At 42.6% G+C, this 17,153-nt stretch overlaps 2 protein-coding genes across 2 annotated transcripts; one reads left to right on the forward strand and one right to left on the reverse strand.

The window, feature by feature from the left end:
- Positions 1-1,066: 1,066 nt before the first annotated feature.
- Positions 1,067-7,132, reverse strand: LOC134668813 (regulation of nuclear pre-mRNA domain-containing protein 1B). Its single transcript, XM_063526267.1, has 6 exons — positions 6,898-7,132; positions 6,346-6,582; positions 5,555-5,781; positions 3,849-3,957; positions 2,083-2,258; positions 1,067-1,288 (listed from the first exon to the last, which is right to left on the reverse strand). The coding sequence occupies exons 1-6, from the start codon at positions 7,046-7,048 to the stop codon at positions 1,142-1,144; spliced, it is 1,047 nt and encodes a 348-aa protein (XP_063382337.1). The 5' UTR covers positions 7,049-7,132; the 3' UTR covers positions 1,067-1,141.
- A 3,321-nt stretch (positions 7,133-10,453) lies between these two features.
- On the forward strand, positions 10,454-12,261 carry LOC134668838 (uncharacterized). Its single transcript, XM_063526308.1, has 2 exons — positions 10,454-11,638; positions 12,159-12,261. The coding sequence occupies exons 1-2, from the start codon at positions 10,454-10,456 to the stop codon at positions 12,237-12,239; spliced, it is 1,266 nt and encodes a 421-aa protein (XP_063382378.1). The 3' UTR covers positions 12,240-12,261.
- The last annotated feature ends 4,892 nt before the right edge of the window (positions 12,262-17,153 follow it).

The raw sequence follows: 17,153 nt of genomic DNA on the forward strand, positions 1-17,153 counted from the left end.
CGTTGCAACGACATGTCTATACTACGGGTGGTTGGTACAAGTTATTTTTACAGCCAGATTTTGCATTTGTTTCATTCTGATCAAAAATGTCTGCTGCTATAGTCAGTCAAGAATGTGGTCTACCACTTTTCGATTCTGAGTGATAAGTGGTCTACCCACTTGCTTGGCTAACCGTACCTATTAAAAAATATTATACGCATATCTGCTCTCTTCAACTTTTACGTAGATCCGAGCGTAACTACGTTCATAGATCAAAGAAACGAACGAACCTAACCTACCTGTGTGATATAAAAAAGTGGTCATTTTGCGTTCTAGACCGTTCGCGATGTAGACTAAAAGCGATATAGGCAAACTATGTATTACACTAGTCATTTTGCGTTTTAGACCGTCCGCGACTATACCATATTGAGCTATACCTGGGCCAGCCCGCCAGCCCAATATCAACCTCCGTGCATTCTCACAAGGTTCAAAATGACGCGCAGCACACGATAGGCGTTCAGCGGGGATATTTTGACCAGAACGCACAAAAACTTGAAAACCTGTTTAACCTGTTCATGTCACCTAAGCATTTTCCTCCACAACTTGAAAAGCACATGTGTCGGCCATTTTTGAGTTTCAAATGCTGAACAGAGCGCCTACCGCGACACCGATATGCTCGCAAACTTCGGGCATCCTTCTCTATCACTCTAATTACGCCTTAATGTTCGCAGTAGGTCCTTAGGTCGCCCGAAGGGGGTAAAGGCGCCAGGTCGCACACATCCGGCGACATGAGATACAAATACCGGTACCGAAACTGACATAACCGAGGGTTAAATTGAAAATTCGTTATCTGCCTCTGTATTGCATATTCAAGTGATAGAGAGGCAAATAGGCGCATGAAACGACGAAATGGTTCGCGGTAAGTCCTCTGACTACATACATGAGTGGCGCCACCGTTAAGCAACCGGACAGGTTCAATAAAGCCGTAAGAATGACTATTTCCTATCTAATGTCACATGAAAGTTAGAATATACTTGTATAGCCGATATAGCATTTCAGACATTTTTGACCAGAATATCGCTTTATAAATTTACTCATGTCACCTAAGCATTTTCTTCCACAACTCCAAGAGAACATGTGTCGGCCATCTTTGAGCGGAGTTTCAAATGCTGAACAGGTCGCCGGCCGAGGGTAATGGCGCCAGGCCGCCGGTCACGTCGGGGAGACGAGACACATCGGGTAGATTCTCTATGTGGGATTTCACTTCGGTCTTCACTGCGTAGATCTTTTGCAGTTTTATGTTGTATTCCTGTGGACAAAGGTTTAATTAGATGGCGAGATTATAGGGTTGTAGAAAATATATATTGTAAATGTCCACCGTTGGCGCTAGTTGCATATGCAGCTGTAATGCTCAGCCAAGGTATGGTTGGACCGGACCGATACAGTGTTGTGAGCTCAATGCATGTTTTAATATGTGTAAATAATCTTAATTTTAATATAGTTGTTATGTTATGTTGTATCTTGCTTGTAACTTTTTTCTTATTAGCTATTTGTTTACTGTATGTTATTTTTATGTCTTTTTCTTCTTGTCTGTTACCGTCCGTGATTCTTCTCACTTGATGATCTCATCGGAAGATCAGAGCTGGAAGCCACCAGCAACATGCTGAGATGAGGCCATTTCGTGGCACTTTAATCTTATTTTGTGTTTTATATTATGTATTGTCTCGTTTAATTCAATTCTATTCTATTCTATAGAACATCAATTTAACTAGATATTTGATTTACAAAATGTAGTATTTCATGACAAAAAAGAAGGTACTAAGTACTAATTCAACGATAATCAAACTCTAGAAGAGTAACGACTATCTGTCGTGATTATAGCGCTGAATGGGTTGATAATAATCATCACACCTATCCATAGAAGTGTAGTACCTACTAATAGAAGTAGTTTCAAAAGAAACAATTCCGGAGCTAGCACATCTTTGAACAAGCGATAATAGCTCTTAATAAATAGACTATAAGTTTATTTTTCTAACTACGTCCGTCGTTCTAAGGTTCCAGACGATAATAGCTCTTCACACAAATACATAAAGTTGAGTTTACCTCCAGCCGCGCCTCGGCCTGCTTGGCCAGGTCCTTCTGCGCCTGCGCGAAGTCCCTCAACATGGCCGCCACCTTCCGTCTCTTCTCTAGCTCCTCAGTTAGTCTCAAGTTGTATTCGGCCAGTAATTCTACTGCTGAATTGACTATGGCGCTGAGGGCGAGCGCCGATTCTTTATCTGTGGACGGAAATCTGCTTTAAGTTGGTGAATTAAGAGTCCATTTTGAGGTGTATTCTCATTTGTCCCCGCCCCACGTGTCCGCCGCCATACATGAGGTGGTACTGGGAATAAATTATATGAAAACACCTAGGTATTCCCGGACAGATGGGAATACACCATTTTTGATTGACGAAATGAGTGCGCTTTAGCGACCACATACGTTCCAATAGAATTTCATGAGTATTTCATAGAAATGTAATTTGTCTTCGATTAGCAAAGCTGGATTAGGTAATTGGAATATACTTATTTGGATTTCTTGGGAAAACCTTGTAGATTGATGCAGCCTGGAAAAGGATTAATTAATTTTCATCCAGATAGGAATTCCAGTATTCCTCTGAAGCGTGAAATCTAAACCTAAGTAAAGAAAAGTTGTGCAAGTTGCGGAAAGTTTCCAAAAAGTTCTAGGAAATTTCATAAGAAACATTCATTTTAAAAATGGAGATTCCCACAAAAAAATATGTGAATTTTTCATTCGGAAATTTAGCAACTTCGGAAAATTTCCCACGGTATCAGTATCAGTAGTACTGTCAGTTAAATATGTGGTAGTACCTATGTGAATATGACTATACTTAGTTGTTCAGTACCCACACTAATTTCTTTTTTTATGGAAGTATGAAAAAAACCTGCGAGCATACATTTAAAATTAATACGCAAGCCAACAGCAGGTTTTTGTTGGTTGTGTGCGTATGTCTATGTATTTTAGATTACTTTCGATGTGAGCGAATGTTCTCTGGAGTGGCACTTCTTAATTTTGTCCGCCCCGACCATTTTATTATAACGTGCAATAGTAAACATTCCGTAAGTTTGTCTAATTTGCATTCTCCCCTCATCTACTCGAAGGTTAGCTGGAAGAGATCCCTTACAGGGATAAGTTCGCCTTTGTACCTTTATTTCTGTAAATATTATGTAAACCTGTGTTGTGTACAATAAAGTGATTACTACTACTACTACTAAACTTTATTAGAATACATTAAGGTTCATTTGGAGATGGCACACTGCGGCGGTCAAAAGCTTGATAATGCAGTTTATTATCACCAAAGCCTGGGTATGAATTTCCTGCAGTGTTAGCATTCTGGTTACAAACTTTCGTTTTGCATTTCTTCCTATTGCGTCTTCAATTATTGTTATTGATTCATGTTTGTATGTATTAGTGCACTCTCTGGCTTAATTTTTTATGTGTTTCGTTCAACACCGAACAATAAATGTGTAGAATGTAATCTTATCATTACGCTTAATATTTATTTACATGTGTATACAAAACTGTTTGTTCATAGCAATTAGTTTTGTCTATGAATACATAAATGAATAAAACAAAATAGCCGAATGCAGAACATTTCGACTCAGCGCTGAAGCGTTTTGGATACACCATAATTGAAACACCAATATAGTAATAATAGGGTATTTATTAGAAGAAATGAAACAAAAATTTGTAACCAGGTGAAGCTTTTATTCTTATTATTTATCATCGGTAGAGGTAGTTGAATCTTTGTTTTAAAAATAACACCAGTCTTATAATAACCCTAGTGAGTAGGATGTCTCTCGAGTTACCTTCTAACTTAGACAATAATTGCACTTCAGAGACTTCGGGGGGAAGGGAGGCGATGCGCTCGCGGACTGCCTCGTCGCTGGAAGCACTTGATTCTAATTCAAGGAGAGCCTGGAAAAGGAAAGTTATGGTTCAAATATCATATGTACTTTGAAAGGATGGAATGATAGAAAACTTTCGTGAGACTCCGAGATATTAAATATATTGTCGGGGGACAAGCAAAAGTCACTAACTAACAGCATTGAAATTATTGGACTAACACGGTTTTACATGTGTAATAAAGTGCATTGTTACTTTAATTTTTTGATAGTACTTAGTGACTTATGCTTGTCATCCGACGATATTAAAACGCGGGTCGCTCGCGTATTTCAAGTTGAAGGTTTCTCGACATGTTTCTCTCTCTCGCTCCATACAATCTTCAATCAATATGTCAAGCAATCTACAGCTTAAAATACCTGACCTGTTCTAATATATTTAGGGTCGGTTGCACCAAACTGTTCGTATTGTTAAAAAGTTCGCAAAATTTTTATGTAGGGAAAGTTTCATAGTATAGCGCCGGGGCGCGCCGGCTGACGTTGATCAGTCTGTCAAATATGGTTGGTGCAACTGGCCCTTAATATTTTAAGTGATGCACAATATGGATCAATTTTATTTAATAATTATGATCATGTGGGTGGCGTTTGTTTTACGAGTAACAAAGTCTTCATACAAGCAGAAGTATTAACAAATGGAAGTTGAAAAGAGACTTCTGTGAGTATAATTGATTACAGCAATTAGAACAGCCCCCAGTAAGCCAAGAGACAACAGTATAACACTTAATTGAAAAAGTTATGTTACACATGCTACATCAAAAAATCATGGTTTACAAAGGTGACTTAGAAGATGTGACAAAAAAGAATTGCTTGAATATTGCTGAAGTTATATTTTTTTCATGATATTCCAATAGTAAGAAAAAATATTGTCTAACAAATTTATTGCTAATGATGCCCATATGATCTTTACTTTGTAATTTTAATGACAGTTCCCATTGTCGATGTTTGTATAAACAGGAAATGTTGTCACAAAGTTAATTGCTTTATGTGTTTACAACTTCATAGTGCACATCAAGATAAACAAACTTTTATTTTTAACCATCACATTATTTTAAATCGGGCATGACATCTGAATGTAAAATGTATGAGAGATCCCTCCCAAATTTTGTCTAAGATTGCAAATCCTACTCAAGCATGAAACTGACATAGTAAAAACGCAATATTAAGATTTCAACTAGTTTCTATCACAAATTTAATCCACACACAGGCATTATGAATCTTACCTGCACTAAAGGTAGCTGAAAATTTCTCCAATGGTGGGTAGGTATGAAAAATGAATGACATTTTAAGGTGGGTATCGCACTGGTACAGTTTTCTGAGGCAGCAACAGAGTGCGAGCGAGATGCAATGGTGCGTTATAGCACTGTTTCACTTACACACTGCCACCGCATCCGAAAACTGCTTCAGTGTGATAGTCACCTAAGTCCAGAAACAAAATTGTTTTCATTTGAAACTTACCATTCTCACTAATACATACCAGTTGTAAAGTTTGCCAGAAATACACTTAATTTCAATTATCAGTGGTCCATTTAACTTGTTTTTAAAGGAAGAAACAAGCTTTGGCGTAACAGGCCCCTGGAATTTGTATTGCAAGCATAAGATGAATTGTAACTCACCTTAATCAACTCGTCTGGTTCTGGCGGGTCTCCTGGCGGAGTCTTTGGGCTCAGCGTGGTGTGTGTCTCAATCTGTCCATCTACTTCTACTTTAGTCTCACTACGGCGTCTCTCCCGCTTGTCATTTTTCTTAGAGTCTAATTTTGGCTTCTTCTCCGGATCCTTTGGTTCCACATCGGTAGATTTGCGCTTGCTTACCTTTTTAGGTTCAGCATCATTTGGATCAACTGAAATAAGATTTAATATTATCATACTATAATTGGTATTCATTGTAGTTTTGTCACAGTAGCCCAATAGTAGCATTACTGTGACCAAAACTGTCACTAATTAGTGCTTAGTGGTGTACTCGTTTAAGGACAATAATTAACGGTAGTTACACTAATTGTGTCTAAATAGGTTAATGAAAGTAAGAGTGACAAGTTTAACATTTTATAAAAGCCAGAGACAAACCTGTTCTATCAATACATGCAGATAAAATTTCCCGATTTAACATTGATTAGGAATAAAACTCCAGGGTGCCTGGCCAACATGCCAATCCTTTATGCTACAGCATATTGTTATCGTCTCAATCACTCTTCCATTTTTGTGCAACAAACATAGTTGAGTTTCTTTCACTATGGAGTATAAACGATTGACACGTCGGCTAGGCAGCCAGTGGTGAATGTTATCAAATAGTAGGTCCACATAGAACATGCCACCCTGAGAGAAAATTTTGAGCGAAGCAACTTGGTCTGTGTAGACATACTCCTCTCGAGGCTTTGTGAACCCAATAAACATAAAATCATACTTACCAGCCACTTTTAATTCCTGTATTTTCTGAGCGTCATATACACCTCTCTCTTGCCATATATTTAATATTCTATGCAAAGAATGTTTTGTCTTAGCATTAATTCCAGTCTTTGCCATATGCTTCAAAGCATCTTCGAGAACTTCTCCAAACTCCTTGCCATATTCTGGACCTTTCTTTTTACTATTTTGAATAACATCATTGGCTAGATACATAAATGTCAACTGCTTCCCATCTTTAACTGCAAATAAAACAATTATTATTGTCAACACTGTGGTAGGTAGGCTTCTGGAATATCCCTGAAAAATTTCGTTTATACAATAAATACAAGCTGTTACAAATTGAAAGAGTAATAAAAACGACGTAGGTACGTCAACAATATTTATTTTATAAAACGATCATAATCAGTTTTGGCACGTCTGATTTTTAGGCTGTTGTAAAAATAATTTTAAAACCTTAACATTGAAGTAACAAGTTCGTTCGAAAACAGAAATCGATAGAGCATAATTGCGTTTGAAGTGTAATTAGTATCACAAGCAATATAGAATGTAATTACCTTTTAATAACTCTTTATACCAAGTTTTTACGACAGCGGCATGGTGCTTCCTGTGATGAATTAACCACAGAGATAAAGTCTGAATACTTTGCTGACTCGAATTCAACTCTTGCAATTTACGTATTAGCGCATTTTCAGTAAAACCGGCCATTGTTTTTATATTCTACAACAAAATTAACACAGAATCTTCGTAGGAAATCAGGAACGCTTGCAGAAGACCAACGCCATTTTGAAATGAAAATCAGAGCAAACCACAGATAAAAATATTTTGTTTCAAGTTTTATAGCCGTAACACACTACCGCACCGCATCGCGCCGCTATGTTGGTGCGCCACACTCATAAGTGAGAGCGAGAGAGATATATAAAATGTATTCCATAGACTAGCCATAGATAATGATGGGTGTGGGAACTTTGTTATTTTTAATAGTTCTTTGTACAATTACTAGATGGCGCTAATTCGGTAAAGTTTGTAGTTCAGTATTTTGCTTGTAGATGTCGGTGATGAATCAAGATTATTGGAAGCGCGCGCGCTTATGGCTATGATTATGAATACTTATGATATGATTTAAAAATTGTTTTTATGACACCCGAGGTGCTGTTGGTTTTGCTGCCTACTATTTTGCCCTACACCCACGAACAGCAGCAGCAACCAGGCGCGAAGCAATGGGACAAGTTTGACCTGTGAAATTGACTCCAAATAATATTTGCTTATTTCAAAAATTTCCTTTGCATTTTCTGTCCATTGTTACGTCCGCTACAAGTTACTCGCCGGTAAGAAATCTAGTTTTAAAGAAACCGGTCAAGTGAGAGTTGGAATTGCATAGATTAGCATTACGTGTGCGTTTAAATGTAGGTGTTTACGCCAAGTGCAAGCACCTTTCACATGTGCCGTGTGCAATAATCGTAGGCCAATTTCCTAGAGGCTCAAGCGTAACTTAAATGGTATGTCACTACATTCATTATGGTAAAACTTCATATCGATGGATTCTATTTCCGGAGGACGATTCGGAGCGTTGTAGCGAACGCACGTAGGTTGCATTCCTGCCGGGTTTGAAGCTAGACTTGGCCGCAGCCATTGACCACGCCGCGTGTGTTTTCAGTATAGTTATTTTCTAAGAATAGTAGTTGTCGTGTCACGATTGTCACGCATCAGGCGTCAGTGTACGAACGAATAAGTGTAGATTAACGTAAAATATACGTGCATGTGAAACATTGAGTTTCTTTTCATCGCCACACCTACCCGAACCACCCAGGCCGGAGCGGCCAGGGTCCTCAGCGGCATCACAGCAGGCGTTGGAAGGCCTAGCTCCTACCGGACCACGCGAGGCGTCACACCGGAGCGGTGGAGGCGCTCCTCACCAGCAACGAGCACCAAAGGAAAGAGAAGTATCGGAACGCGACCACGGGAGTCCGGGCTAACCGCCTTGTGACGTAGACATTTTTGGTGTTCCCATCAGAGGGGAGGAATTACAGCACGATATTATTGAAAGCCATCGTCATCAACGCGAGCACCGCAGCGGTACATCGCATTGGTAGCGTAATCATCGCTTCAAGTACTCATCGTGTCAGCATTATTCATTTTTGCCGTTAAATTCAGTGGAAACGGAGCCCGGTGCGGTTGGGCATAGTGCGAAAAAATCAAATCAAATCGTAATAAAAGGGAAGGCGTCGGCCGCCATTTTCTTGCGTAGGCAACGGACGGGGACCGTACAGTGCGGAGTGCGGCCATCTTTAGCATAAGGACATTTCCGGTTCGCGGCAAACGTCAGTTTGGGACATTTAGGTTAGAATTATCTGTCAACGTCAAGTGTCGCCAATAGATTAATTAGGTTATCGTCAATATAAAATCCAACTTTAAGGTAAAGCCAAAGCCACCTAACTTGTAAACTGTTAGTCGAATAGTGTCACAAATTAGTGTCTTTCATTAATCGTAAAGTAAATTCACGTCATGTCGTTAAAGTCAATCAAGGTGCAGCTGCGCACCAAGTACCAAATGTTGACCGACTATGCTGGCACGGTCACATCACGACCTGACAGCATGGCCGCGTCGGTGGCGAAGCGGCACTTTGATCTTATTTATACTGAGTACGTCAAGGCCCACGAGTCACTGCTGGCCTACGAAGGTGAGCTCGAGGAGGAGGAACGACTTCAATACCAGGAGTGCTTCAGCGAGGTTAACCGGCTGCTGATCCAGCTAGACGAGGCGTCGGCTGGAGAGGCTGGCCAGTCACACACACCCCGTGGACAGGCAGGTAAAGTCAAATTGCCCTCTGTGCAGCTGCCCACCTTCAGTGGCAACCTGCCAGAGTGGCTCTCCTTCTATGATCTCTTTATGTCGTTAGTCAATAGTAGGGACATCTCCGACGCGGAGAAACATTACTATCTTCGGTCGTCGTTGCAAGGGGAGGCGCTGTCCATTATACAGCACCTTCCGATGGACGGACCCAACTACGCGGTAGCTTTACAGTTATTGCGGGCTCGGTATCAGAATAACAGGCTGCTGTTGGATACATTCATTAGCCGAATCATGAACCTGCCTTCAGTGGCGCACTGGAGTGCAGGGTCACGCTCAGCTTTCTATGACCCGCTCCGGGAGTCAGTCCAGGCGCTTGAGAAGCTCAAGCAGCCAATCACGGAGTGGTCATACTTATTGGTTTTTATAATTTTGCAGAAACTACCGAACAGAATCAAGACCTTATACGAGGAGAGGTACGGTGGCAATCCGGAGGTGTTGCCCACTCTCACGCAGCTACTGGCGCTGTTGGAGGAGCAGTGCCGGGTTCAGCAAGCGGTCTCGCCAGCAGCGGTGGAGCAACCAACTGCGCAGCGTGGTTCCGCACCTGCACGAGGAAGAGCGGGGCCGTCGGGTCAAGCTACCAGGAAACCGGGACCGCCAGCGAGGGTCTTCGCCATCGAACAAGAGACCAATCAGGTGAATTCACCCCCTGTTCTTTGCTCATACTGCTCGAGTGACCAGCACAGCTTGTACAAATGCCCGAAGTTCCTTAACCTGGCGATTTCGGAGCGGAAGACCTGGGCTAGGAAGTCAGGCGCATGCTTCAGATGCCTGCGCAGTCACTATGCACGCGAGTGCATGCAGCGCAACTGGTGCGCACAGTGTGAGTCGTCCGCACACAACTCACTGCTGTGCGATGGTGGTGCAGCGGGGAGAGCCCCACCCATGGCAGTTGAAGCAGCTGTCCATCGGGTAAGGGTCATGCCGCTTGCCACGCCAAGCACGTCGAGAGCAGTCACGCTGCCGGAGCGGTGGCCGTCTCCCCAGCGACGGACTACATCTCCGCCGAGGGCTGCGAAGCCGCAGTCTCCCAAGCCGTCAGTACCAGACCAACCCCAAAGGAGGGAGACAGGGTCACCTCATAGTGCGCTTCAGCCGGCTCAGCTGATTCCCACCGGTCATATACCGAGGGCTAAGGTAGGCGCGCGTGTTCAAGCGGCGCAGCAGTCATTCCACTCATTGCGCTTCGGGACTCGGAGCAGTCCTGAGCCTGAACAATGAGATCAGGCCACTGTTGGTGCACCGGAGGAAAGACTACGAATGGCGCCAATTCGTGTCTCTCCTACAGCTGTGATCATGGTCAGATCAGGCAATGGGTCTTATGTTAAAGCTAGGGCTTTGCTTGACTCGGGAGCGGGGTGCTCCGTAGTGAAGAAATCATTTGTAGAAAGATTCAAAGTACACCAACAGTTTACTGGGAATAATATTTTTGGAGTAGGTGACATAAAGGTAAATGTGCCAGGCACGATTGCTAAGCTTGTATTCAAACCACGCGGGAAAACAGTGCCTATCATCAGTGTAGTAGCTACAGTCATGTACAGGGTTACGGGAAACATACCTTATTATGATACTGAGATCAGGACTCATTTGGATTCATCAAAACTTGAATTAGCTGACCCTGCCTTGGATAAATCGCAGGATGTGGACATCATTCTAGGAACGGATGTGCTCAATTATATATACACTGGTTCAAAGATACTCACTAACATTCCAGGTGTTGAGGCGTACGGCACCTGCTTCGGTCACGTGCTGATGGGGGCAACTTGGAATTACCCATCATCATTAACAACACCGACCGCCGGGACATCAGTAGAGGACTACGGCATCCATGCTACTCGGCTCGAGGACGTCCTAGAAAGGTTTTGGAGAGTGGAGCAGCCCCCCGAGGAGCGGCCGCAACACCCAGAACACCTCGAATGTGAAAGGTTGTATACCTCCACTACTCAACGTTTAGATAATGGCCAATTCATGGTGCGGTTGCCGCTGCGGGCAGACCGACCCAAGCTGGGCGAGTCTAGGGCTCTAGCCATGCGTAGACTGATTTCGTTGGAGGCCAGGCTGGCCAAAAATCCAGTATTTGCTGAAAAATATAAGGAATTCATGAGGGACTATGAGGCACTTGGTCATATGTCCAAATCAGACTTTAATTTCGAGAGCGAACACTATGTAATACCCCACCACGGAATTTTCAAAAAGGGATCCGAAAAGATCCGCGTCGTATATAACGCTGCAGCTAACTCAAGCACCGGAGTATCGCTCAATCAATGCCTTCACTCAGGCAAACCGCTTCAAAATGATATCACTCAAATATTGTTAAATTTCAGACGTCATCAAGTTGTCTTCACGACCGACATCAGAATGATGTTCCGGCAAACGTGGATACACCCCAGCGATAGGCGCTATCAGCTGATTCTGTGGCGCGAGGATCCGTCGCAGGATGTACAGGTATATGAGTTAAATACCAATACATACGGACTACGCTCCAGTCCTTTCATCGCGATAAGGACCTTACTTCGATTAGCTGATGACTGGGAAGCCCAGCATCCAGACTCACCGGCTGCTCATATCATGCGCAGAGATGTATATGTTGACGACATCCTCACTGGGGCTGATTCACTCACCGAGGCCCAAGAACTCAAATCAGAACTCATAGAACTCATGCGGAGCGCTGGATATGAGTTACGCAAATGGTCGTCTAACCGCAGAGAATTATTACAGGATCTTCCGCAGGAGCATTGTGAGATGCCTCGTCAGTTTGACACTGACGACAAGAGTTTCATAAAGGTATTAGGGATACAGTGGAACCCCATGTCAGATTCCATGTCGTATCAACTCAACATACCGTTGGGCCAACCAACGACGAAACGTAGCATATTGAGTACCATAGCTAGACTGTATGACCCGTGTGGCTATTGCGCACCAATCATATTTAGATTCAAACTGTTTTTACAATCACTGTTCACAGATGGATTACAGTGGGATGAGCCACTGTCCCATACTCAAGACCTTCAATGGAATGAACTCATTCAAGATCTACATCACTTGAGTCAGCTACAGATTCCGCGGTGCGTCACTCTGCCCGGTGCGGTGTCACACTCCCTCCACGGCTTTGGAGATGCGTCGGAGCTCGGCTACGGAGCCTGCGTGTACCTCCGGACTGAGGACGCGTCAGGGAATGTACTAGTACGGTTAGTGATAGCTAAGACTCGCGTAGCGTCAAGGAGAGTCAAACAAACCATTCCGAAGAGCGAGTTAAATGCAGCTCACCTGGTTTATAAGTTATTAAACCACGTCGCAGCGGCATACGAGGAATCAGTTCAGATTGACAGCATAAATGCTTGGTCAGATTCCAGAATTGTGCTATGTTGGTTGAACACAAAGCCTCATGTGCTACAGACTTTTGAAGGTAACCGTGTTCAAGATATTCAACAGTCAACCCGACCTATGACATGGAGGTATGTCAGATCGGAGTCGAACCCTGCCGATGTCGCATCGCGGGGGGCTACGGCGAAGGACCTCATCGGGTTTCATCTTTGGTGGAACCCAGAATGGTTAATGACGAATGAGTCACAGTGGCCGACGATGCCGGTCACCATGTCACCAGATTTACCCGGATTCAAACAGTTACATCACATTACGCCGGCCGAGAAGTCATGGGAGGAGTTTCTGTTATCACGAGTCAGTTCGTTCAACAAGCTTATCAATGTGACGTCATACGTATTGCGATTTTGTAAGAACGTTCGTTTGCCGAAAGCGCAACGGAACGTTCGCCCTACGCTAACGATCGACGAAAATCGTGAGGCAATGAACCACTGGATTAAGTACGTTCAACTGGATGCTTACAGAGATGAAATCGTGTTATTGAAAGGAGGCAAGATTGTTTGCAAGTCACTTCAAAAACTCAGCGTTTTCGTAGATGAGAATCACTTCATTCGCGTCGGAGGGCGACTGCGGCATTCATGCTTACGTTACGATGCTAAGCACCCATACCTTCTACCTAAAGACCATAAATGGACTCAAATGTTGATGCAGCATTATCACCGTACCTATTGTCACGCTTCAACGAGCGCACTCATCAATATACTCCGGCAACGTTACTGGATCCCGTCGGCGCGACGTGTGGTATCCCGCGTAATCAATAGCTGTATGTCGTGTTTCAGATTCAACGCTTCAACGCAGGCCCCGTTTATGGCAGATTTGCCAGCGGACCGAGTCACGGCGGCTCGTGCCTTTTCAGGAGTAGCAACCGATTTTGCCGGTCCCTACTGGGTCAAAAGTAGTCACCTCAGAAATGCTAAATCACTCAAAGCTTATCTGTGTGTTTTCGTATGTTTAGGAACGAAAGCCGTACATCTTGAACTCGTCTCGTCGCTGAGCACCGAGGCCTTCATTGCGGCGTTCACACGGTTTGTCAGTCGACGAGGGCTGCCCGCCTTAGTCAGGAGCGATCAAGGTACAAATTTCAAAGGTGCTAGCTCATACCTCAAGGAGGTTAGTCAGTTCTTACTTGACAACGAAATTGTCCTCCAGGAGGAATTTCGTCGCCAAGGTGTCCGCTGGGAGTTCAATCCTCCTGGTGCCCCTCACATGTCAGGCTTGGTAGAAGCCGCAGTCAAGAGTAGTAAGAACCTACTCAAGCGTGAGTTAGGGGACCGCATACTGACCTTCGAGGGTCTTTCAACCGTATTTACCAAAGTAGAATCGGTGCTTAACTCACGGCCTCTGGTTCCTTTATCCGAGGACCCATGTGACTTGGAAGTACTCACTCCGGGCCACTTTCTTATAGGGCAACCATTGCTATCGGTACCTGAGTACCCGTGGAAAGACACTAATGTAGCATGTTTATCACATTTCCAGTCTTTACAAAAGATTTCACAAAACTTTTGGGCTAAATGGCATATTACTTACCTTAATAATTTGCAAACCAGACTCAAATGGTACAATCATGTTCCTAACATGGCTTTAAATGATTTAGTATTAATCAAGGATGAAACTGCACCCCCTCTCCACTGGCGTAGAGGTAGAGTGATTCAATTATTTAAAGGTGCAGATGATATTGTACGATCAGTTAAATTAAAAACTCAGGGCGGCGACTTAATCCGGCCCGTTGTCAAATTGTGTAAATTACCAGTAGAGTGTACTTAACTGTATTAATTTATAAGTTATGTTTTGGTATTGTCACATGTTAACAACTTATGGTACCTACTGTTTAAATTGAATTTATTTATATCAAGATGACTCACTGATTTCTAATTGCAACTGTACTAGGTACTGTTTCTTTATAAGTATTTAGTTGGTTACTTGTTCTTTCATGTCACCACTTTGCTGTGGTCAATGTTTGATAGTGCTGTAAGTTAGACTAGCTAATCCATTGTGCTTCAAGGTATCAGCTCAACTCTGGCCTCCCCCCCGCAGGAATGTTTACGCCAAGTGCAAGCACCTTTCACATGTGCCGTGTGCAATAATCGTAGGCCAATTTCCTAGAGGCTCAAGCGTAACTTAAATGGTATGTCACTACATTCATTATGGTAAAACTTCATATCGATGGATTCTATTTCCGGAGGACGATTCGGAGCGTTGTAGCGAACGCACGTAGGTTGCATTCCTGCCGGGTTTGAAGCTAGACTTGGCCGCAGCCATTGACCACGCCGCGTGTGTTTTCAGTATAGTTATTTTCTAAGAATAGTAGTTGTCGTGTCACGATTGTCACGCATCAGGCGTCAGTGTACGAACGAATAAGTGTAGATTAACGTAAAATATACGTGCATGTGAAACATTGAGTTTCTTTTCATCGCCACACCTACCCGAACCACCCAGGCCGGAGCGGCCAGGGTCCTCAGCGGCATCACAGCAGGCGTTGGAAGGCCTAGCTCCTACCGGACCACGCGAGGCGTCACACCGGAGCGGTGGAGGCGCTCCTCACCAGCAACGAGCACCAAAGGAAAGAGAAGTATCGGAACGCGACCACGGGAGTCCGGGCTAACCGCCTTGTGACGTAGACAGTAGGAATACATCTCGTTTGTAGGAAGTTTAAAGGAAAATGTGTCACGATAGGTATGGCTACACAACATGCCTGCACGAAGGATTTATACACATAAGTAAGCACAAGTAAGTATAAAATCGTGTTACGTAGGTACCTATAATCCTTATTAATTTGAGAAGTGACTGAACAACTTTTAGTATAGAAATAACCGGCTAATTGCCTAAAAATAAATCGATTCATCCATAGAAAATATAGTAAATAGTGGAATGTATTGGGCCCCATATATTCCACCACTTTTCTCTTTAGGCACAGACTAGAGATAGCCCCGCGAAAAACAATTAGACTGTTTCATAAAAACCGGCCAAGCGCGAGTCGGACTCGCGTTTCTAGGGTTCCGTACATAAGTCCGGCTCACGCTTGACTGCACATTTCTAATAGGTTTTTCTGTCATCTATAGGTAAAGAACTATTTTGTGTATTTTTTTCAAAATTTTAGACCCAGTAGTTTCGGTGATAAAGGGGGGGGGGGATGGTCATTTTTTGGCTATTTTCTTAAATAACTTTGAACCTATGTATTTTAAAATTATAAAAGAACATGTCCACTTTTGGGTCAATAATTTACATATGTGTACCAAATTTCAACTTAATTGGTCCAGTAGTTTCCGAGAAAATAGGCTGTGATAGACGGACAGACAGACAGACGCACGAGTGATCCTATAAGGGTTCCGTTTTTTCCTTTTGAGATACGGAACCCTAAAAACATCGACATATCCATCGAAACGCAGGAAACGGCAGGTTTTTTTGCATCGGGGTTGGCTTATTTATAGAGAAAGTTGTTTACTATGATAATCAGCGACTTAAATATTAGATGGTCAAGCAAATCTTGTCAGTAGATTTTTTTTCCATGAGACGATATCCCTTCGCACCTACATTTTTGAAATTTGCCGCGTTTTTCTACTGACAAGATCTTCTTGACCAACTTTATTTACCTTTTAGATTCTGGTAACGTGTACCAAATCATATAATTCTGTATAGTGTATATATTATAATCTACTCTTGCAGCGAACGAACGAAATTAAATAGACATTGTATCACCAGAGACAGGTAAATAATACAGACTTTAAAGTTCCACATAATGCCGGGATCCTCATAACATAATCATCATCAATGTTGTAAATTAATGTAGGTAAATGGTTATCTGTTATATTCTGGTTGAAGAAAAAAATACTTTTTAATACCTGTTTTGATTATTATATAAAGCTGCAACCCGAAGATTAATTGACATGCTCGATCTCCCAGAAGGAGGTTCGTGGGGTGTTAGACTTTGACAGTTTCATATAGAGGGCGGTTTGGTGACCCCCAGAAAAATCTGACATTGGTCTACCGGATTCGGTCAGAAAAATGTTTGACGGCCCGGCCAAACGGTCAGACCAAGGGCCCAACCTTTTCTGTTCTCTTTCAAGGCGCAGCAACTAGTATCATTTCTCTCTCCTCGCTCTTTTAAAAATGCCGTTTGTCAAAAAAGGACAACCATAACAGTTGACAAGGTGGACTTCAAATCAAGTGTTGCCTTTCTTGATGCGCCCAGGCTGTGTATGTGTGCGTAAAAGCGTATATGTGTGCTTTCATTGTGCTCTTTTAGGGATGTGAAAAGTCGATTTTAATCATGTTATATATCGATAAACGCTACACAGCGGAACGAAATAGCGATTAATTGAAGCTTCAATATCTTCGTTAAACATAAACATAATTGAAATGCTAATGGATAATGAATATATTATAATATAATAATATAATTCAATTATTGCGGAACACCTATTTTAGGAGGTATTTATGTATTTTAATTAAATATCTGAACTTTGCCTTGGTTCCCTGCTGGGGCGTGACTATAAAATTGTGATGTGATAACCACAATAAAGAATAAAAGCGTTTTTGGTCATTTTAGGTATCGTTAAGCCTTTGAAGTTAAATTAAAATT

Source organism: Cydia fagiglandana, chromosome 11, assembly GCF_963556715.1.
Source record: "Cydia fagiglandana chromosome 11, ilCydFagi1.1, whole genome shotgun sequence".
Classification (NCBI taxonomy): Eukaryota; Metazoa; Arthropoda; class Insecta; order Lepidoptera; family Tortricidae; genus Cydia; species Cydia fagiglandana.